Source organism: Sciurus vulgaris (assembly GCF_902686455.1).
Source record: "Sciurus vulgaris genome assembly, chromosome: 8".
Classification (NCBI taxonomy): domain Eukaryota; kingdom Metazoa; phylum Chordata; class Mammalia; order Rodentia; family Sciuridae; genus Sciurus; species Sciurus vulgaris.
In genome coordinates, this window is record NC_136468.1 from 87,978,016 (window position 1) to 88,002,725 (window position 24,710).

Sequence of the window (24,710 nt, forward strand, 5' to 3'; positions counted from 1 at the left end):
GCCAAGAACATGCTTTTCTAACAAGTTCCCAGTTCATGTTGCTGAGGACAACACTTTGAGAACCAATGATCCACAGCCACATCATCTTACATAAGGTTTCAAAAGGTTGTGTTCAATCATCATTTGAATCTAAGTTAATTAGGACATTGTATCTTTAAATGTCATTTACCTTTTAAGTTTCAAAATATATGCATGCCTCACTAAAAAATACCAAAGTAAAATTAATTATAATGGAACTAGTAAAGCAGGAGTTAATTGCATATATATTCTCAAAAGATACAATGGAACTATACTAACGTAAATAAAATTTGTGTTTCATTAGTTCATATTACCCTCTTTTGCTACCTATACAAATTTAGGGAAATTAATTCAATACTCTGACCCTCAATTTTCTCATTTGGAAAATATAAATATTAAATCTACTTTAGAGAATTATTGTGAGGACAAAATGAGGTGAAATGGCCAACACGATGACCACTGCATAGTAGGTGTCTAATAACAGTGATTATGACAATCTGAGAATTTACTGTGTACCAAGCACTGCTGGGCACTTATAAATTTCATCCAATCCTCAAAACCCTAGGTATGCCATAATTCCCATTTTCCAGATGAAGAAACAGATGTGTAGATCATTTAAATAACTAGTGCAGTGTAACACAGATAGAAGCAATGGTGTTAGGATCTGAACCCAGGATGGCTGTGTACTACCTTGAGTTCTGAAGCACTATGGTTTTCCTTCTCTCTTGGTACAAGACTCAGCAAGTCTCAGTTGTTCCTATCTGTGTTAATTAATTAAACAGCACTTTAACCTACTTCTCCAACATGCAACTGATGAGAAATTTAATTTCATGGTGTTGTATTGAAATATATTTTTATTTTCAAGATTCTTTATTGAAAAAATAACTTGGATAACTACGACAATCCAGAAAAAAAAAATAGCCCCCTTGAAAAATAGTGTACACTGCTAAAAACAGGAGACGAGTCATGTTTGTAATGGCCACAAAAACTGAAAAGCTTGGCATTTGCCCCTTCCATTTTTCTTTCTGTTGGGCGGCAGCTTGTAAATGGAAAAATCATCTCCCAGCACCTCCCTCCCAGACTGAATATGATGAAAAAACAGAGTAAGGCCAAGCCCTGAAGCAAGCAGAGCCCAGAGCAGCTTCTGTCCTAGCCAGGAGCCTAAAAAGATTGATTAATCCTGAATAAGATAGCTATAGACTATCACCAGATTTGACTGCAGTAAGACATGAAAAATGCAGCAAATTAAAGCACTTTACATAACACAAAAGAATGGCACTTTCAAAATACAAATTTCCATGAACTTATGGAGGGCTGTGCACAGACTTTCAGAATGATGTTTTTAAGGTGTTTTCAATTCTAAAGCAAGAAGTATTTTTTTGTCACACTGACAAATTTATGATAAAATATGTCATAATGCCTGGAAAAGGAAAGATTTTCTAGAACAAGGGTATTTTTGTAGAAAGGGGCTGCCAAAAGAAGCAAGGTAGAAGCTTCTGGGGGAGGAAGGGGAGGTTAGACATACAGAACTCATCTGACAGAGGTCCTGGTGTTCATTTCCCCAAAATAGTATTTGATGCTCTTTAAGGTATGTTAAGAATAAAAATTTGAGCCTGAAAAACAACACACTTGCTCAGTTTTGGTCCCCTAAAGGGACAGGCTGAACTCTCATTTGAAAGTTTCTCTTACTTGGATCCCAGAATAAAAGCCAACACAAATAAAACGTCTGCTTATGTAAAAGAGCCAAGGTGTTCTCACTGTACACTATGGGCAAACCTGATCTGACTTTTTCAAGGTCTCACCCACAGTGTCCCAGGGTAGCAAATGAAGTCAACTTATCCTCTTTGGGAAGAGAGATTCCTGCCATCTTAGGGGACTTGGGTCAGCCAGTCAGTGCTCTAAAACTAACCTATTCTCTGTTTTCAAGCATGATACACATTCTTGTTTTCTCATCCCCAAACCACAACTGCTTATGTTTTCTAAGTTTAATATAACATTTAGTAAGCTTTTCCTGGCACTTTTATTTAGAATAAATGTTTTGCTCTAATTATGTACATTATACTAAAATGTAATTCAGGGTTTTAGTTCCATCTAATTACGTATGCAATCAAACATGTAAATTTAATGGCATGCCCAACTACAGTATTTAAATGGTCATTCACTGTTTATTGTCCTTGCTTACAGTAAACTATTGATTTAAAGAGAATACATGAAATAACAATATGAACTTTCCTAAGCAGTCTACTTAGGACCATAATGTTAACTATCTGAATGTGGTACAACTGCATGACTTGTTTACATGCACTCTAACTAAAGAAAAGTAGTAATTGACCAGTGGTTACAGAATTCAGGTAGCTTTCTTATAAATGATTTTATCACATGATCCTTTACTTAGCTTTGGAAAATAATTTCTGGATTAAAAAACTCAAGAAGAAAAATTATCTTGATATAGTTCACTGTAGCAAGGAAATACAATCCACCACTTGGCATGTATCCATAGGAAAAGTCTGGCTCCCAGATGCTTCTTGCCAACCCACAGTGGATTCAACAATGTTTAAACAACTGACAACATGCACTGCCAGCACTGATGACATGGTGACCAAAAATTCAGCAGGAGCCTGTCTCATGGGTATTTTCACATATTGAACAGAAAAATCCAAACAAAACAAATCATAGACACCCACGTACACATTTCATAAACCCAAATATTCTACACAATACAAAACTTCTTTAAAATAGATCTCACCAAAATTACAAATTTACAAATTTACAAATAAGACTTGTTTCACCACAACAAATTCAAACCAAATACGTCAATTTTTTTTATTGTATTAGTTCTTGAAAATGAGAAATATAACCCTGACTTTATTCCCTATATCAAAAGTCCAATAATAATTCTTCCCAGCAAATAGATTAACTGTCTCCATAGCTCATTCATTATAATCATACTATTTATATTAATATCCACAACTTTCTAAAGCCTGCGCCTGCTGCTAACTAGTGTTTCTATTAGTTTGAATCAAATGAAATTGTGAATATTTTGCCACTTTTTTAACCTTCAAAAACAGTAATTTTATAAGTTTCAAGGAGAAAGTGAAACTTTGAAATATTTGACATCAAGCCAGGTGCAGTGGCGCACGCGTGTAATCCCAGCTACTCGTGAGGCTGAGGCAGGGGATCGTAAATTTGTGGTCAGCCTGGATAACTTAGCAAGACCCAGTCTCGAAATAAAGTGAAAAGGACTGGGGATGTGGTTCAGTGGCATGTTTGAGGTCTTGGGTTCAATTCCTTGCACTGAAAAGAGAAAAAAAATTTACACCAAATTTTGACACCAAAGTGGCAACTTACTCTTCTTAGATACATAATGTCTATAATTCTTTTTATCCAGCTCCAAGTGTATCACTTAACTGAACAGTCTTCTTTCCAACCAGGAAAATTCTGGGTAAAGTCTACATCCTACTGTAGCACATTCAAACATAAACAAAATATTATTAATATTTAATATGAAATCAGTTGTCACAAATGTAGCCAACAGTGAAGAAGCCATGATACAAATAAAATTACTTTGTGTGAGTTTTCCTATTTCCAGATGACAAGCTTCTTTGAGATGATATTCTCTTTCTTAATAACAAACAACTTCTGTCACATAATGTTTATGTCATGTAAGTTTTACAAATGAATAGTGTAAAAACTGGTTTGACTTTCTGGGGGAGAAAATGATTGATTGGCATAGGGAATAAAGTAAGTTATTTAGATTAGAAGGACTTGAGTTGATTGGAATGCCGACTCCATTTTTAAGACATATTGTAAAGTCACCACATTAACCTGATTTAACATGACTTAGATTGCAAATATGTGTTATTCTTAGCTGAAAAGAAAATCAAAGTCCACACTTGGATCTGGATGGATCTCTACCTTGATATAACTTCTATAATTCTTATATACAAATGTCATTTTTACCCTAAGAAGCATTAAGCAGCTATATAGGATCATTTACTTCATAAATTCAATAGCCATTTAAGATCTCTTCCTTCATAAATTCAACAAAAATGTCTTCTTGTCAAGAAGTAATTAATATTAAAAGTTAAAGCCTATCAGTTCTCAGGAGAAAGGATATGAGGCACCTAGTCTGGAGCCATGCCCACAGTACGTTTTCAAAATTTTGTTTATTTAACTTGAATTAAAATTTATAAATCAAGTACTTATAGTTAAGTCTCTATTGTAGTGTCTTTGTAATAAGTGATTACTTATGGCTAAGAATTCAGCCTCTAGCAATATGGTCAACATCCAAGTTGAAACAACCCTGTCTTTTCCCATTTGCTCAAAGGGACACACTATCTGCAGGATGAAAGGCTGGAGTTGGAGCACCTTCCTGGATACAGCAGGCAAAGCCTATGAGAACAGACAGCTGCAAGTGAGTCCCCACTCTCCCAGGACAGCCACAGGAAGCTTTTTGTCTGTTCTCCATTCTGGAAGGTACTGAGGGTGTTGGGGTTTTGGTGAGAAATCAAAACTCCAACTCTGTACAATCTGAAGTCCAAATTTAGACAACCTTCAAGTGTGATGTGCCCCAAGCCAAGAAATTCAATACAAAAACTGTGAAACCCCCAAGGTTCTGGCAGAAATAAATGCCGAATCGTGGAGTAGAGGAGCAGGTTCCAGGACCCAGAGCACACGACACTCCCTAGGGACAGGGAGAAAACCCTGTAAGTTGCAGACGCATGAAGCTAGAAGAAGAGTGGCCCAGTGGCCAAGCAAACAGGTAATTCCTGTGAGGCCAGCTCTAATAGAAGTCAAGGCCAAATGCTGTAAAAGCATAGGGGAGGGCCACAAAATTAAGGGAAAGCCCAAGGAAATGTAAATCTTTATTTTCATAGCATTGCTAAGCTAGAGATGCAAACCATATATTACATGAAGCTGGTCCCTTTGCTTTCACCCAGTGAAGAATGGATCCCGTGTGAATATTTTCTGGGGTTTTGGACCATCTGGTTTTTAATATCTCAAGCAATGGGGTTTCTTCTACTACTTCCTTTGTAAAGTATTTTTTCATTGTTATTGGGGCAAAAAAAATTTAATTTAAATGTTAAGGGAATTTAAAAGTTGTTTTTGAAAGTGTTCTTTAAAATTCTTAAATCCTTTCATGTATATAAATTCCCCTTTTTCTCTGTAAAATTGAATAGGTACAATCTGGCCTCTTCCAAATATACCAGTAATTACTCCATCCAAACCTTTTTTAAAGGGCCTTTGTTTAATAAACTCCTTCTTCTTAATCATTCCACTTTCATCTTCAGAATGCTCTGCAGGTGTTCAGGACCACATACTGCCCGCTGGGAATGAGCAGCATTGAACAAATAGTCCCTTTCAGATACCCCACCCACTGCTTGCACCTCTGGTTCTTTATCAGCTGCTCTTTGGTCTCTGGTTACCTTTTCATAACCACTGCTTTTCATTTGTTACATTTATTTCTACTTAACAAACTTTGAGTTATAGTGGTCAACCCCTGTCCTCAGCATCCAGCACAGTGCCTGGCATCCAAACTGCCTCATTAGTATGTTTTGCATGAATAACTGAATTGCTTATACAAAGAGCTGGCTTTTTTCTTTTCACTTGTTTTACTTCTTGTTTCACTTTTTCAGTCTTTCTTCTCAATTCATTTATTAGAATTTAAGCTGATCTTTTCAGAATACATTTCAATGAATTCTGAAGTAATGAGGCTCAAAACTCACATGTATATCTACATGTTTGGGGGTTACTGTCTTTTATGCTTAAGTCTTTTTTTTATTTTAAGAATTTAACCTTTATCTTATTTGTTTTTATGTGGTGCTGATGATCGAACCCAGAGACTCATACATGCTAGGCAAACTCTCTACCACCTAGCTACCACCCCAGGCCCTAGGCTTAAGTCTCAAGCAATCTGAGGACAGAAGATATTTTATTATGGGTATAGCTGACCTTCACCTTGACCCATCTAATTGGGTTAAACTTCCAGGAAGAACTAAGATGTTGGGTAATTTGGGGAAGAAAAGATTGGGGAAATGAAATGAGATTACTGGTGAATGAGACAGTGTAACAGACTATGTGAAATCAGAGCAGGACTCACAAGAAGCAGGCTGTGGCAAGGAGTGAGCTTAACTGAAGGAAAGATGTGGAGAAGGGAAATGGGGATTAAAGTACGGCATGGTGTGTACTAGGAGTGAGTAAAGTGAATCTTGACCACAATCTTCCTCTTTTACTAGGCCCTTCCAGGGTTCCTCTGTGCCCACTGAATCTCACAGTGACTTGAGAGATCATTTTTAAGTATTTTCCCAGCATTTATCCAATCATTGGCTATTAACCTCCTTTCACCGTACTTCAAGCTACTTATGCAACTTTTCATATCTGAGATTATTTCTACACATAATGAGATGATTATGTCATCATTTCCTTACTAGTTAAATCCTGTGGTATCTGTCCTTGAAGATGTCAGCTTTTAAAAATCTTCGTTATGATATGCTCTTTAGAGCTACATTACCTGTGACCTTTAATGAATGAGTGGGAGCAAAGGAGTATGTCATTTCCTGAGAAATGTCTCACTTGAGATGACTGGCCCTCCACAGGGAGCAAGGAGCTCAAGTGGGTCCTATTGCTCCCAAACATGATCTATCTTTAATGGTACAAGATGTTGATGATATTAGAGCTTTTCATCACTCAATGTATTATGTTTCATAACTTTATTTTTTGAGACCAAGCTCACTGGAAAGGTAATGTTAGATTTTAATGAAGTTCTAGGGGATCAGCCATACTTCAATACACCACTGATAGTACAGTGTTTAGTAATTCTTTTGGGGTTCTGCAATAATTGATGTATTATTAGGAAAAGAATCATCATAGGGAAGGTTTCTCTTAATTTAACTGATGGGCTCATTTAACTTTGTACTACTCAGGTGTTAGTTATTGAATTCTTAGGAGTAAAGAATTAATTATTGAATTCTTAGGTATTTGTGTAAAAGATAGGCCAAGAAATAAAAGATTTGACCTGTATCCTTTTGGGGCTTGTAAATATAATCAAGTTATAATAAGTTATAATGATCTACCCATTTGCTTGCTTGCCAAATAATCACATGAAAAGTGAAATGACAAAAAAAAAGTTATAAACAGTTAATTCTCAGATGAATGGTGCTACCAAAGTTTAAAGAGGCAGAGGTCACTTCATGCTGGGATGTGCACAAGAGGCTTTTATGGGAGCTGGGATTTGACCTGGGAAAGTGGGAAGGATCTGGCTAGGAACTGAACAAGAGAAGAGCACTCCATGTAGACAGGAAGGTGTGAACCAAAATGTGAGGTTTTAAAAGAATGGAATTTCTGCAGGAGAACAAAGAGCTAATCAGTTTGTTGAAACAGAAGAGGTATTGCACTGTAACTGGGACTAGGCTACAGTGGGAGACTGTCACATTGCAGAAGACCTCTGGGTGCCACAGTGAGGAATATGTGCTTCACGGGCACTGAAGAGCCACTTGGCATTTTGAAGCAGCACAAAAATATGACTTAAGAAACTTTGGAATTCTTATTCTTGAGACCATTTTTCCCATTAACTGAAAAATTAGTAACTGGTTTATAAAGGAGGTTTTGAATTCTTTTATACCTGGTGTCTCCAAGCATTTAGATAATATATTCTGGATGTGCCCAGAATGATGCGGGAGAATATGGTATTATAATACCACATTCTCTTATACTATGATACTATGCTATGTTTAGTATTAGGCCACCTTGTACTAATAAAAATACTGTATTATGCCCAATAAAGACAGAGAATCTCCAGGGAATTTAGATTTTTTTTTATAGAATGACCATGAAGATTCTACCTTAGTAGATTTTGAGTAAATACTGTATTTATACTAATAAAATAGACTGATGTAAGAAATACACAGATCCACAAGGGTATCTTTATTGTTTCTGATGCAATGACTATAAAGGTTCCACATAGGTGTGGACATAGAACATTACACTTTGGAATTGGTAAAAGTGATACACATTTTAATCTGTTTTTTTTTTTTTTTTCCTACAGTTAGATTTCATAAACCTGATTCTATAATTAAATTACGGCATATTTGAGGATAGGGGCTATTTATCTACCATCATAGCATCTATACTACACCTATAAATAGTGTATAGATTAGAAAAAAACAATAGTATTGGTCATGGACAGTGTGGATGGGGAAAAACAAACAAAAAATCAACCTGTTTTATCTATATGCTATTTGGATTTCTGTCCTTGAACTAATTCATTAACTCAGCACATTGATTTAGTATAAGGCACCAAGATGAAGCACAGGGCAGGAGCAAGGATTAGTGAAAGTTTAGCCTGTCTGGAGCATCAAGAGTTTGAGTAGCAGACTGGAACCTGGCCTGGCCAGTAAGTTTGAACTTGGTCCACTTGGCACTAGGAACCCATAAAAGTTACTGTGTAAGGGATTAATTTGAGCATATTATATTCTAAGATCAATCTCTTGGTAGTGTATAGAATGGATCAGGTTGGTTGAAGACAGAGAGATATAGCCATAGGAAGTGGGGGAGAGCACTCAGGAACACTTGTAATGATCCAGGTGAGAAATCAATAAGCTTGAGTAAATGGAGAGCTGGAGATGGATGATGTTTTAGAGGCAAGATCAGTAATAATTGGCATCTGACCTGATTGGGGGACGTGGGGTGACCGAGAAGGAGTCAGGATGGGTTTGAGGCTCTTTAAATTTTTTTTTTAAATCTTGAATGACTACTGATACTGTTAACAGGAATAGAAAATAAAAGAGAAAGCAGAATTTGTAAGGAAGATGGTGAGTCTGATCTTAAATATGAGTTTGACATGAAAACCAATAGTTTCTTTAAATGAGTCCAGTGCTCAAAGGAGAGGCCAAATGTGAAATAAGAATGGTATGCTATCTTTCCTAGGATCTTTTTAACATATATGTTAATAAAAGTTTATTTGATAGCTAAGAACAAGGTGATGTTTTCTGTTGAAAGGCAATATAATTATTGGTTAAGGGAATTTGGCCTTCAGAGTTGGAATGCCTAGATTGGAATTCCAACTCTGCCATTTCCTAGTTTGTGACTCATACAAGTTATTGAGTCTTTCTGTGCCTCAGTTTCCTTACCTGTAAAACAGGAATGGTAACAGTACTGATGGAATAAAGTATATAAATTATTAAGTGAGATAATGCTTTGGAAAGTACCTGACAATACTAAGGTTTAACCCTTACATTATAATTATCATATTATCTTATACTCTTTGGATGAGCTGGCTTCCCAGTGAAGATAGTTTACTTTTCTCTAATGTATGAATCTACATGTAGTGGTACTTGAAGGTATAAAGTTGCCCAGAGAAAGAGTATGTAAAGAGACAGCTTTCCAAATGCAAAATCTTCATCATATTAAACCACATCACAATAAAGAGTATTTGATGTACATGGGAAATCTCATGTAATTATACACATAAGCCTCACTTTAAAAATCCAACACAGGTTTTTTGAAGTGTCATCTATGCACACAGAGCTGTGGTTTTATCCTACAAGGTCTTGCTTCACCAGGCTCTAGCTTCCCTCTCCAATCTCATTCTAACCTCTCTGTCTGGCGGCCCAGGGCCTTCCTTCTGTATCCTGAACACTCCAGCACTGTCCAACCTCACCTTGGCACTTGGTGTTCTCTGTGCCTGCAAAGAATTTGCTTTTTTTGTGTGTTAAATACTTTTACCCAAGAGGTTTCAGCTTAAATGTCACCTCTTTCCTGACTGCAGAATATAAAATGGTCACTCCTTCTCCCCTCACCCTCTTATCTACCCTCAGAGCACTTTCTATAATCTGTAATTATTTTAATAAAGACTACAACTGCCTTTTTCATGCCTAAACTCCCAACATCAAAAACAGATTCTGGCATGCAATGAGCTTTCAATAAATATTCACTGGATGAATGAACTACACAATAAATCTGATGCAGGGCTGGGGTTGTGGCTCAGGGTAGAGCCCTTGCCTAGTATGTGTGAGGTACTGGGTTTGATCCTCAGCACCACATAAAACTAAATAAAATAAAGGTACTGTGTCTATTTACAGCTAAAAACAATTAAAAATAATTAAATTTAAAAAAAGAATGTCTGATGCAAAGAACAAGAACACAAGGTATGGGTTGTGGCTCAGTAATAGAGTGCCCACCTAGCACGTGTAGGGCCCTGGGTTCAATCCTCAGCACCACATAAAAATAAAATAAAGGTACTGTGTCCACCTACAACTAAAAATTAAGAAAAAAGAACATAAGGCAAAGAAAAAACAAAAAAGTTTCATTATTAAAGAAATAAAAGACACACTGGAAAACAAATAATTTGAAATAATCAGAATCAGTAAGCATCAGGAAATCTAAGAGTGCTGAGATGTTTATGTACAAATATTGTATCGACCAAGAAAATAAAAATGAGGAAGGCCACCGGAGGACAAAAGGGGTGGCCAGTAAAGCTGAGTCTCCAGAGATCAAGGTGAGGCCCGGGACTGATGACTGGGGGAGTACTGGTGACTTCTGAAGAAGCTGGTTTAGTTAGTGATCAGGTCAGAAAACCAAACTGCCAGGGGTTAGGGAGTGAGCAGGTAAAGAGAAGAGACCAGGGCACAAAGGGAGCTCCCAAGACTGTGTGTGCAGAGTGGGGTTGTAGTTCTGTGAACCGGGATCAGGAATGTGGAAAGTGGTCCAGACCAGCAGGTAGGGGATTCAGGATCTGGTTCAAAGACAGCTTGAGAATGCCACTTGGACCCTGCAACTTAATTCTCTTGTTCTTCTATGAGAAAACATTTTCTGACCCATCTCAACTTCTGGATAAGAAACAAAGGGGTCAATGGTCAAGTAGCTACAAGGAGCTATTGTTTCTTTGTAAGAATTCTAATGAAGTTCTAATAAAGAGGAACAGATCAATAAAAGAATGTTTTCTTTGAAATAAAATCAAGGTAAAATTTCACTTAGGCTTAATTAAGTTAGACTGGATTTTTTCCCCACTTTGTTGAAAGCTTTGCACTACTCAACTGCAGTACTTGTGAGGCTAGATATGAAGAGTGCTTATATTTATCACTGACATTTTGTTGAACTTGTCCATTCTTATTAATCATTGCTTTAAAGTAAGCAGCCAAGTACTCTTAGGAAGTTGATATTCCCAGCTGACCTATCTGCAAAAATAGTGAAGCTTGATACTCTCCTTCTGCAGTCTGTCTTTAGAGATACATGTATTCATGCATGGGTGTGTGTGCACACATGCACACAAGCACACATGCCTGTGTATCCAGGACCTAAAGAAGCAATTAAATTTTTGTGAAGCTACTACAAACTTTATCATATTCTGTCTTCTGAAAACAGGCAGGAATTAAAAGCAAGAGCTGGCTATGATTTGTATATTCTGCTTGGGAGGCAAATCATATCTGCAGAATGAAGACTCCAGTTAAAAAGTCTGATATGAAGGTAGTGAGAAGCTGGGCCTTTGAACTAATTGTTGGGATTTCTTGGTGGCAAATGACAAAAGTATTCAGTTGTGTACAGACACAAAACCTGCAGTGTGGATATCTGACCTTCTGGCACAGAGTTAGGATTGAAGAATATAAGGTTCACAAGAAAAATATCTCAATAGCCCAGCCGATTTGTGTAATTTTTTTTCTTGCTTTATAAATGTCAACATTTTTGTCTGATGAGTGGTTGACATTTGTTAACCTTCTGGTTCAGATTTTTTAATATGTACTCTGTTGGTTATCCAAGCAATATAAATATATGTGTCTGAAAATTTGGAATTCAGAGGATAAATAATTCAAACCATCAATAATTTCTAGCAAGTCTATTGGGTTCTTTTCTAAAAAAATTTTTTAAGTTGTTGATTGACCCTTATTTATTTACTTAAATGTGGTACTGAGGATTGAACCTAGTGCCTCACACATGCTAGGCAAGTGCTCTACCACTGAGCTACAACCCCAGTCCTACTGGGTTCTTTAAAAAAGCAAGTCTAATCCTTGTTTTCATAGGGACCCTTTCTCTTGGTAAAGTTTCTATTCCTTCTTTACACATTCTCTTTACACATTCTTAGTACACTTACAGTTGCTTTTCAGATTGTTCTCCGGTATCCAGTTGTTGAGTGATTAATTCTCCCATTTGTCCTATTCATCACTGTAGCCCCCCTAAATATGGTTCAAAGCACAATGCCAAAATTTTTATCTGTACTATTTTCATTCTCTTTCAGAACTATACATTGTGACAATTCCATTGCAATATTTTTCTTTTACCTCATGAGCTATTTATTTTTTAGCCTCCAAACAGGGATGTTGAGATATTTTTAACTATTTTAATAGAGTTGTCTCATAATAAAACTTCATTGTAAAGAACATAGTCTGTATGATAAAGGTTAATTGAAATCTGCTAGGATTTGTGATTTATATGCCATCAGTTTCCCTGATTATTCTATGTGTACTGAAAGAACAGAAATCCTATACTATTTGCAAGGCTGACTTATATTCTTTTAAACATATTAGATCAAGGTCACTAATTTTGTGGTTCAAAGCTTCCATAGTCTTTCTAACACTCTGTTTCCCTGGTATACCAGTCTCTAAAAGTGGTATGTTAAGATTTCTTACTATGACTGAGGATTTGTCAAATTTGTTTTCAAGTCTTTGTATTATTGATTTAAAGCTTATATTTTATATTATTGATTTAAAGCTTATTCTTTTATAGTTATTATGTAGTATTCCATAATCCTACTACTGCTTTATGTCTTGAACTACAGGATTGCTATAGTAGCTCTCTTTGGATAAGATTATCTGAAATATTTATTTCCCTTTCCTTGCTTTGAAACTTTCTATATGGTTTTTATTTCAGATATAACTGCTCTAAGAAGAGTACTTTTAGATTTTTTAAAAAATCCCAATGTGATCATTTCTTTTAATAGATTGATTTAATCAAGTTACATGTATTATAATTACTTTTTAGAGTAAGTCTTATTTTTATCAGAATTTTTTCTTTTTTTCTCATCCCCAGTCTTCTTTGGAATTAAAAAAAATTCTTATTTGGTCACTTTTTTTTTTTTTTAATTTTTACAGACTGCATTTTGACTCATTGTACACAAATGGGGTATACCACTTTTAATATCCCCTCTATTGCTTTGGGAAACTTAAAATTGCATTTCTAGTTTTATTTTTTAAGTTTCTGTGAATTTTTAAAATGCAATTCCTACTTCTATGTTTCCCAACAAGAACAAAAGCTACTACTCATTTCTTCTTTTCTCCTTCCTCCTGAACAGGACAGTACTTCTCAAGCTTTCATTACCTATACCTCCATCTTGTCCCACTTAACTTTTTCATTATTGGCAGAATTTAGTTAAAATCAGGTTCATTTAGAAATAAGCAATAGAAAAAGCTACTGACTCACTTCACCTGTTTGTATATTTACTACTGTTCTTGCACTTGTCTTCTGTGTTCACTCTTCTGGCTGAAGCACATGGTAAGGGGTGGAGCTGGGACTCAAAATGATGTACATTTCCCTGCTAAGTCCCTGCTCTCAATCATAGTAATCTACTGGTCACAGAGGGAAAGGTATCCTGGGTGTATGGGTGGGTGAAGCAGAGATAAGAGGTAGATGGAGAGGAAGAGAGAAGTGACTTTGGAAGAAGGTATGATGACAGAAAGACACAGGCTAGTTTTGACACTACCTGTCACAGCACAGGATTCCTATGCCAGAGAAGCAAAATGCAAATTCATATCTTATGTATAATATGTATACATAAGATATAAATAATCATGAGGAATTAGAGGTAGTATGTCAAGGCTGGGATCAGAAAGGGGTAGCAGCACCTTTTTGAGGCCTGTGTAAGGACAGGTGAAGTAGGTACAAAGCCTGGCACTAGAAGGTGCTCAAGAAAATTTATGAACTGAAGCAAATTAAAGCAAGCAAGAAAAGAAGGATGGAAGCAGAAACAGTTAAAAGAAGTGAAGAAAATAAGTGAATGAGAAAAGACAGAAAGTAATAAAGAAGTAGGAAGAAAGCCAGAGGAGGAAGGAAATTTTTTAAAAGGGGCAGAAGAAAGTAAATAAAAAGAAATATATCATTTTTGTTTTAAAATTTATACATGTATTTGTGTATTTTTAATAGCAAAAGACAAAGATTCATATCACACAGTTAGCAATGTTTACTTGGGTAAGGGCAACTTCCATTTTTTTCTTTCATGTTCATCAGCAATATTCAGTTTTTCTTTTGGTATGTATTGGTTATAAACACAGATTTAAAAATCAAGACTTGGCAATAACAAAAAGAAAGTGAACCAAGAGTAATAAACAAGTACACACTGTGGTTTATGATGTCCACTCAGGTGTGTGTCCCTCTTAATGGAGCAGACTTTGTGACTCTCAGGCCACCTCCAAGGGCACAGGACCACCTCAAGTCAACTAATCTCTTCAGGTCCCATAAAGTTTCAGTTCTCCTATGGCCACCTGCTGAATTCCAGGTAACCTGGACCTTCTTAGCCCTGCATTCTCCCAGGATGCCTCTCTCCCTTTAGATAAGGTCCAGTCCTTCATCCATACACAGGTCTTCCCCCTTCAGCCTCAAAACAACAACCCTATCCCAACAGGATACACCAAGCACCCCTACCATGTCAGAAAAAGGAAAGAAAGAAAGAAAGAAAGAAAGAAAGAAAGGAAGGAAGGAAGGAAGGAAGGAAGGAAGGAAGGGAGGGAGGGAGGGAGGGAGGGAGGGAGGGAGGGAGAGAGAGAGAGAGAGAGAGAGAGAGAGAGAGAGAGAGAGAGAGAGAGAAAGAGAAAGAAAGAAAGAAAGAGAGAGAGAAAGAGAGAGAGAAAGAAAGAGAGAAAGAAAGTTGTTTTCATCCCTCACAGAGAGTAGCTTGTGAGAATAGAGAAAATGCTCCCCTACTTTTATTTTGCCTTTGTGGTCACCTTGGACTTTCTCCCTTCCCTCAGACAGACAGACTGAACTTCAACACTGTCCTGAAGGAAATGGTGATGGGTAGGTCCAGTTGATTTCTTATAACCTAGAAGCATTCTATGAAAACTTTGTTTTATGTATGTAAGAAAACACATATTATGTCCATAAAAATGCATAAACTCTTATCTGGAGGTTGGGTTATGAATCTTTATAACTCAAGAAATATGGATAATAAACCAAAAGTGATAAACCAAAAGCTATCTATACATACATGTGGCCAGAGTTCCACAACCTCAGCACTACTGATATTTTGGGTCAGATAATTCTTTGTTGTAGCAGTGTCACTGGCCACTTCATGTTTATAATGCAGGTGCATGCACACACAAACACACCCTAGTTGTGACTAAGAAAAATGTCTCCAGACATTGTCAAATATATCCTGGGAGCTAAAATCTTCCCTGGTTGAGGACTACAGATGTAGTTTCAGTTTGCAAAAATGGGTCATTTTATGTCTCAACCAATGGAATATGTATTTTTCATGCATACAGGTATTTTGGGTTTCAGTATATATTAAGCCATCTTTTATAATGAGAAGAAATTTGTTTGCAATGTCAATGACAGAGAAAAACGATGTGACAAGCAGAATCATAATCTGAAATAGGCAACATAAAGACCACCAAAAGTACATCTACATTCAGCAGAGATAAAAATATAAACAAATAGTATATGCATGCATTGATCCTGAGTTATGAATATTTTTCTTATTTTTTAAATAACTTCAAATAACCTTCTCAGTAGACTTTGGAATTTAAATCATCTAAAAATTTTACTCCAATCTAGTTATCCACTTGGGAAAAATATTTATCATACTATATATTTGGACACAATAGCACCATAATAACTTTATAATTCAGTACTATGGTTTGAGAAAAAATACTGACAGGCTGCCCGTACTAACAATATTAAAATGTTGAATATATGTGTTTCTGTGAAAGTTAACTGATATTTTTCCATTGTGTCCCAAAGAAGGAATGAGAAAAATTGATGAAGTTAGAACCTACCATTGCTAATAACAATGTTAATACCAGAGACTAGAGTGTCTCTATTACCTTGATATCTACTTGGTAATGTGAATGATAATTATTCAGGAGGAAAATAAAGCTAAAATATATTTGAGGGGTTTGTAACCACTCTGATTAAATTTGCATTTGTGCCCACCTGCTAGAAATTACTTCAAATTTAAGTTACCCAAACACTATTCTTTTTAATGTATGCATAATAGTTTCATCAAAAAAATCATAGTTGCATTTTACTTTTTATTCCATTTTAGACACATATGGTTGGACTGAATATACTTAAGTGTAAATGAAGAACCAAATGATAAAAATATCCTTTTCTAGCTCAGAATAGTTCAATCTGTCATTGCAATTAAAAAAAATGAATTCACATTAACAAAAAAAATAGGTTAATGGAATAGAAATTTGTCTTCCTGCTTTACACTGTCCTCTCTCCTCCAGTCTGCTGTGCTAGGAGACATTTCAAGTGCAGTTCTCCTGAAAGCGGCAGATTTAATAGGCTAATGGGTGGTTACCATTCTTGTTACTAGGCTGATTCTATCCCATCCAGAAAAATCTTTTTGTTGGTGGTGTTTCCACACAATTTCCTGCCACTGAAGTGTGTGGTGTGTGTGTGTGTGTGTGTTGGGGGTGGGGGGGTTCCAGTAACATAGTATCTAGAAGAACAAGCTGGGTTGAATTCTGCAACAATTTCCCAAGTATTTCTTCTCATTTTCAGAATTCAAAATCAGACAAAAAATGCTTCTCTAGAGTTTTGATGAAAAAAATGAGCAATAAATTGTGAAATGCTAAGCCAAATGAACTCATTACTGTATTATAAAATAGTTTAACACACTTATACCAACATATTAGCTGTGCAAACATAAAAATAATATAAAAAATATGCTATAGTGATATCACAAGATATGCAAACCCAACTGGCTTATGCTAATTAGTAATAAAACACAAAAGATGCCAAAGAATTGGGGTCTTTGAAGAAAAGCCAAATACCTTTACCATTCCCCAGAAATATCATTTCCTCTACTCTTTTCTACCATATGTATAAATTCCCTAAGCACAAAGAACCCTAGAAATTTATCCTTATTCTTTTATGAAGTTAGTTAAAAATTAATGAACAAGAAATTAAAGTGAAGGTGCTGTAATAAAATTAGAATATTCTAACTGAAAAACAATTACAATGAAACTATTTACACTCCCATGGAATTATGAACATTTTTCCAAGGGATATTTTGCAATATAATTTTTTAAACAAGGTTTTCTTCTTACTCCTTAGACTTAAAAACTGAAGGTTTACTTCATTTAAAAAAAATACACTTATTAAAGTAAGAGCTTGATTTCCCAGAAAAAGAGATTTATCATTTAAAGTACCATGTTGACTGCTTAGATTTTTCTTCAAATACATCTGTAGGCCTCATCTTTCAACTAAGAGGATTAGTTTTCAATAATATGTAATTGACAGAAAATTGTGTTGAAATGGTAGTACTATTTAATTCTGGCAACTTAACCAGTCAGACTTCACAGATACATAGTTCTTTGTACAGAGTCAGAAAAATATCAACAGTTTGTACATGGGCTCTATGCTTTTCTACTGTTCTCATCATCTTCACCTCAAAATTAAAATGTCACAGAAGTGAAAGCAGTAGGTTTAATTCCTATCCTGAAAGAATTTTTTTAATTACAAAAAGTTACCTTTCTAGTTTTAGATATTAAATAAACAAAAACTCTGAACTAACTTTAGGGGCTTCCCTAAGAAAAATCCCCTCTGTAGCTGCTGGCTCAAACTCTGACAAACTTGCTGAATGGTGCAGATGTTGACGAGGCTCTGGGTTACACTGGGGAAGAAAGAAGCACCAGACATTCCACAGCTGCCTCCAAGAGGGCCCTTCCCAGGGGCACAGTTGCAGGCTCTATCAAGCTCAAACACTTTGTACAGCAACTGGGGATCCCAGCCAGGGGCAAAGAAATCCCAGAGCAGCTTAAATTTCCCCCAGTACCACAGCAAGAAGTAACACTACTTAGACTAACCAGTTATTTACAACAATTATGTGGCCTTAGGCCAAAAAAGGATGAGAAAGAACAGCTGTTAGAGAAGATGTTTCATATTTTTAAATTTCAAGCTATTTACGGGAGATCTTCCTTGTCTTTATTATGGAAAAAAACTATGAACATTTGATCTTTATTCTTGATTGATTTTTTGTTCTTCAGGTAGCAGGGAAAGAATAGTCAAGCTGAAGAAACACAGAACTTCACAGTTAATTCAACAATTATAACAGTCACTCTAGGACTTTAAAGGGATGAAATGCATATGACAATATCATGTTCAAAGGTACTACACTCTTCCATTTTACATAAGTATGTATCTCATGAGTTCTCTCAAATATTTTGAACATTGAAATAACTGTACTAATGATATGATATGACTAAAAACAAGTAGTCAAAGAATATTCTTTGCTACATAAGAGTAACTGATGCTATGGCAAATGTCATTTCCTTAGGATAAACCAGAAAGGAAAAGGCTATAAATGAAGAGTTGCACCAAATAATAGAAATATTCAAACACTGTGCTAAATTACACTTGCACCTCCCAATGATATTAGCCCCATTTTATAGATGAAGAAATTAACTTACAAGTTCATTGAACTAGTCCAGAATTTAAATTTTTTTTACTCTAAAGTCTAGGCTCTGGTTATTAGGTTTTATTGACTGTGTTGCAGTGACATTTGTACATTAATTTGGAACATCTAAATTATTTTCTAAATCAATTTAAAAGGTTTACACCATGTCATTAAATTGTTCTAGTCAAGAGAAAAATAGCTTTTCTATATGAGATGTTAGTTAAATCTCACCTTTTTGCTTATAATCCCTTTTTCTTCTCTACTACTGATTTTTTAATGGTCAGGAAAAAGGTTCATTTCAACTTAGAGGGTTTGTAATAATACAATTCCCCAAATGTTGTTATATCCTAAGAATCCTAAATTTCAGATGTCTATCTATTTTAGTTTGATTCTCAAAATCACAAGTCAATTAGCCAATAGGTCATTTTATGTCACATAACAGATACTAAGGCACGTGAACACTAAACCAGGCCTGAGAATTTACGTAAGAAATCTTCCATTTCATATTGATGCTAAAATATCAGTAAGGAAGACTTCAAGTCTCCAAAAGGCCTTTGTTTATCTTTCCTCAGCATTCCTCCAAGACAATGGGACACACTACAGCAAGGAGGAAAAGAGGCAGAAGTTGATGACATATGGGGTGTGCGTGGAACTTCTGGTTAATGGAAGTTCCAAGATGTATAAATAAAAAATGATGTGTGAGTTGGTGGAAAAAACTGTAAGGCAAGTCAATTTTTTAATTAAAAAATTATGTAGCATAAACAATGCTAATGAGCCAAAAGTCCCAAGAGATTAGGATTGTATCTGCTTCATTTTAATGTTCCATTCACTTTTCCTAAGCATACATCCACTCACTTGAAATACCTCAAGCAGAACCATTTTTGTAAAATAGGGCTTTGAAGATTTTCTTTGTCCTTGTTCCTAATAGCTCACCATTCTCTACTCAAGTGTCAACTTGAAGACAAATTACACACACACACACACACACACACACACACACACACACGTGGGTGTGTGCAAAAAGAACCGAAATTATCTTTAAGTGAATCACCAGACAATAAATACCTGGAAGTTCCTCATAAATTTCATCATCTATTGGCTGCCCACTTGTTGGTGGCTGGCTGGTTGGTAGAGGATGGTCAACGTCATCATATAATTCTCCTTTTTCATCATCGTCCTCAGGAATAATATCAGATTCCATATCTATAAAATGTTTCATGAAGTGAATTTTAAAGGGATGCAAAAGAGGCTTTTAAAATGATATTTCCTCAATAAACACAATCCTACTAAGTAGTAATAATATTTTCTGCACATTCCTCTTCATTTAAAATATTTTTAAAGTTGATTGTTTTGTAAATATGTGATTTTAAAGTTGCCAACTGGCATTTATAGAAAAGATGCTTGTATGAATCTAAAGTAAATAGTCTATATTAAACCAGTCATTTCCCTTCATCATTCTCATTGAAGTCAATAAGCTTTTGTACATGAAAACCAAACTACTCAGTTATTTAGCATTTAAATATCATGATTGCATGTTCAGTTGATGCTCTTACCTTGTAATACAAATTTCAGCTGCTGTACCCATTCCTCAGCATCTTTGGGAGAAGCTGCTGTAAACTAATTAAAGAACAAACAATAAGAACAAAAATCACCACGGTAGAAATAAAAAGTATGTTGCATTCTTATCATTTCTTTAAGACCATTAGTAATTCTTTTCATGTCTAGTGGTACTTTTCTTGCAAGGATGCTTCTTATAATGTACAGTTAATTTTGACAAATTTACGTAATTGAAGCAGAGGATGATGGATTTGAAACTCTGATCAGCAGCTGGCAGCTGTGCAGGAAAAAAAGCTGCTTCTCTTCATCAATGTCAAAGACAGAACTGATGAACAAAATTTGCCCTTGACAATTAGAAGACACCCATGAATTTCTTTAGACTGCTGGGTACAGTTTTCTTAAAAATGTTCTTGTCAGATTCCAACACACTACCTGACAACTTAATTAACTGGCTTTCAACTGCGATCTCAGATATTTAAAACTTATTAAACATACATTCCATATTGATGCCTAGCTGATAGCTCTTGAATTGCAGAGCTGATACGTGTCTTTATCTTCATTTTCTCCCACACCCCTAAGCAATACAATATGCATTAACACTTTAATATTTTTCCTTTGATAATTTCACTCTGCTATGTAATTCTTTTAGGAAATCATACTGCTCTATTAAAATAGATATAAAATGCTATATGTAAAGTAATTGATAAATTATATATTCACTTGATCCTTTTGAAGAAGATATCACTTGAAGTAATCTGAATTTTTTAAAATGTATTTTCTCTTATATGAATGTCCAATGTACAAAAACCAGTATTTTTTTATTATTACTAACATGTCAGTGAGCCTTGTTTTAACAAAATGCTAATGTCTCTATAAATGAAACCAGAACATCTTATCAACTTAATTTCAAGGCAACATAAAAACTCCAACCTGATAGATTCGTTTATCAGGAGCAGAGATTTCAAAACAACAATCTTTCTTTGCATCCTTCCTAAGGGTGTTATTCATTCTGACATCATAGCCGTCTATTGAAAATTCACCTTTCTGTTGTTTGTCTGTTGAAGATAAAATCACAGTTAGAATTTCACTTACTACAGCAAATATAAATATATAGTTTTTTTGTCAACTCCTAGAAAAGAGTAATTTTGGTCATTTGTTTTAGTAATGTAATGCTTAAATAACATTTCTAGATATCATTTTTAATTCTAAAATATGGGTGCACTGGGGACAGTTGGGTCTAAAAAGGATATCTATGGGAACCAGAGAAAGAGGTCTGTATATGTGGTCTTGTTCAGAATGAAGTGTGGAAATAAGACCTTTGTATACGGGGAATACCTAAGAACTAGAACTAAGAACTGGCTAGACAACCAACTACCAAGTCTGGTTCTTTCAGATTTAGAAAGTCTATGGGAAAACCTGTCTAGTTGAAAGTTTCTGGGTTTCATTTACCATTATCTCCTTTTACCAACTCCTTTCCACCATCATCAAAAGAAAAAATATTTTCTTAAAACAACAAAACTCCCAAATCTAGCTGAAAATTTTAAATACAAAGCAAAACAAAACTAGTAACAAAAAAAGATGTAATGTGAAAACAAAATATTTGGGTGGAGAAAAGAGGAAAAGCAAGCATAGATGCATTAGTTACAAAAATTGAGGTTTCTTAACCAGTCAATGAACAGCTGAACTAGTAGAAGCGCACTTGAATCTAATAATGAAGATTGAAAGAAAAGATGACTTGAGGTTTGGTCAGATATAACTTTAAAGACAAAATACAAATGCAACAAAGGATTTAATACTCTCAAACTGAAAATAAAATTAGCTTTCCCAGCTCACTTGGTTGTGCCATTTTGATAGAAAAGCTGCACAGAGGGCTGGGGAGATAGCTCAGCTGGTAGAGTGCTTGCCTTGCAAGCACAAGGCCCTGAGTTCAATCCCCAGTACCACAAAAAAACAAAAAAACAAAAAAAAAAAGAAAAGCTGCACAGCTATAGGTTTATTTCCCAAATTAACACGCAATATTGAAACCATGAGTAGGGACAAACTGTCCATTTTACTAGTCTCAGAGAAAATAGAGACATGCTCCTGTAACATGAGATAAAAGGCTCTCTTAGCTCAGTCCATCAATAATATATATATATTTTTTTTTGGATATATGTAAATATTATATGTGTATATATATCCTTTCTTTAAATAAACTAATTTAATGCCTACAGTAACATATATTTTTAAAAGATCATGGAGATCATATCTTATCCAAATTGTGGAATAAGAATAAATATGATTCAGAAATTCTTGACTTAAACCTGGACGATTTAATTGTATTTAGTCATAATTTGTATATCCAGAAGACTGAAAAATTCAATTAAAAAATCGAAAGTTATTTGGTTGAAAAGTCTACAAATTCAGTATGAAGTTCACAAACTATACTTTAAAATTATAGCATTTCTTGAAGTGTGTTTTATGAGGTCTTAATAGGTTTCTATGATTAGGTAAGTTTGGGAAGACTGGTGCTGAATTAAAGAAAGTTAAAAAGTTTTGTGGGGAGTGAGTTCAGATTAGATCAACATGTTCTTGGGACCCTTAGTATATTTACATACTGACAATTTCTAAGAAAAAGATTTAGTATGAACCATTTCCAAAAATTATTCATCTATGGAACCTTTTTTCACAGAATATTTTATGGATCTGGTACTCCCAAAGCCTACTTTGCAAAATATTTAACCAGAGAAATATTGAGGGTAAAGTGTTAAAATAATAAATGGTTAAGAACGGTTGGTTCTAAAATTCTTTAAAAAAAAATGAAAGCATTCATTTTCTCATTCAACAAATTTATATAAAGCACTTTAAACAAGCCAGGTAGCATTATAACACTTTATCAGACCTTTCCTACTTTTCCACTGAAAATACACGTACGCACACACACACACACACACACACACACACATACACACACACACACTCACTCCACAAATAGTCAGTGATCCATTAGACTGCAAAAGGAATTTACTTTCCACTACAGAAAGTAAAAGTAATCTGAGGAAATATATCCAAACCATCCAGGACAATTTTGAAAAATTTCCTTAAACTCACCACCACCACCATGGAGAAAAAGAGTTTTCAGGGACCAGATATGGAGGAAAGTCACCTCTCCTCTCTGCCACACAGGGTTCAATCTCTTCACTCACTAGATCCGTCTGCTCTAAAACCTATGTTTTGACCTCTACCTTAGGTCTAATATTCTTATCAGTGTAATACATGAAAGTGGAAATGTACAAAGAATGGAAGTCTACATCTGGAGATGTAAAATTGGCTCTACAAAGACTGAGTTCGGAAAAGCTGGAGGGAACAGGAGACCTTTCTGCACTAGATTTTTAGGAAGTAGCAAGATTAGGAGACCCCAATTTGCACTAGTAGATACACTTTAGAAAAAATTCTCAGAAATGCATTATAGGATCATGCAGCAGATCTTCCATTAGAGTAAGAGGAAAACCAGAGAGAATGAATTCTATTTATTATAAGCATTCCAGATTATACAGATATGTCATTGTTTCAGGACAGGTAAAAGAAATGCAAACAAACAGGTGTCAGAAAAATATTATGTAATACAAAAATGTAAGATTTTGAGATGCAGAAATTATAAACAAAGTCAGAGAAACCAAAGTAAGCTTTAGCCATTGCCTTGCATCTTTTATAAAAGAAAAACACAAATTTTAAAAGAGAAGATGAAGCGATGCAATATAAATAAAAAGGGAAATGGCTGAGACATGTAGAGACTGACATGAAGTCAGCAAAGCAAGGGAAAAACTGTATAAGGAAATGGAAAATGCAGCAGCTAAACAAATGATGTATTAAAAGTGGCGTGATAAAAAGTAAAATTGACATTGCTGAAAACCAGATCATGTGTACCTTGAAAAGCTCACTCAGCATATAGGAAAAAAGAGTAAAGAAGGATAGGGAGAAAAGGTAATATGACGGACATGGAGGACTGACAAAAATACAACGTAAGGAAAAAGAGTGTTCGGGAAGATGAGTAACAAAATAGCGCCAATAATCAAAGACGTAACAGAAGAAAACTTCATTCTGCCAAAGACAGACCCAAGTCCGTGAAACAAAAGATGATATTGTTTAACCAAGTAAAAGTAATAAAAAGAAACTAATACTTAGACCTACTTGTTTGAGTGAGGATAAAGAATCATATAAACAGCCAAGTGGAGTAGGGATGTAGAACCAGAAAGGCTGAATAGAAGGAAATTCCTAACTCCTTCCCAATAGATTTTGTACAATCCTAATCATAAAGTAGCTTAGAGAGTCATATGTTTTTTCTCATATGTGCCAGTTAGGAAAAAGGAAAAGAGAAATGGGGGAGGGAATCTTATTAAAATGGAAGGGAAATCAGTAGAGTATAAGAAAGGGACCAAGAAGAGACAGGAGGGGAGTGAAAGGGGAAGGTGGAGAAGGTGGGGAATGATATTAGCCAAATTATACTGTTACATTGTATACATGTGTGAATACAAAACAAAAAATT

The 24,710-nt window shown here is 35.2% G+C and overlaps 1 protein-coding gene across 4 annotated transcripts in view; it reads right to left on the reverse strand.

Annotated features, from left to right (window-relative positions):
* SKAP2 (src kinase associated phosphoprotein 2) overlaps positions 1 to 24,710 on the reverse strand; it is a 172,103-nt gene that overhangs the window by 34,970 nt on the left and 112,423 nt on the right. For all 4 annotated transcript variants that reach the window (XM_079150585.1, XM_079150582.1, XM_079150583.1 and 1 more), the window contains 3 exons: positions 21,116 to 21,240; positions 20,182 to 20,245; positions 19,694 to 19,831 (listed from right to left, as the gene is read on the reverse strand). In XM_079150585.1, the coding sequence (XP_079006711.1) occupies positions 19,694 to 19,831; positions 20,182 to 20,245; positions 21,116 to 21,240 (327 nt within the window). The remainder of the gene's footprint in view (positions 1 to 19,693; positions 19,832 to 20,181; positions 20,246 to 21,115; positions 21,241 to 24,710) is intronic.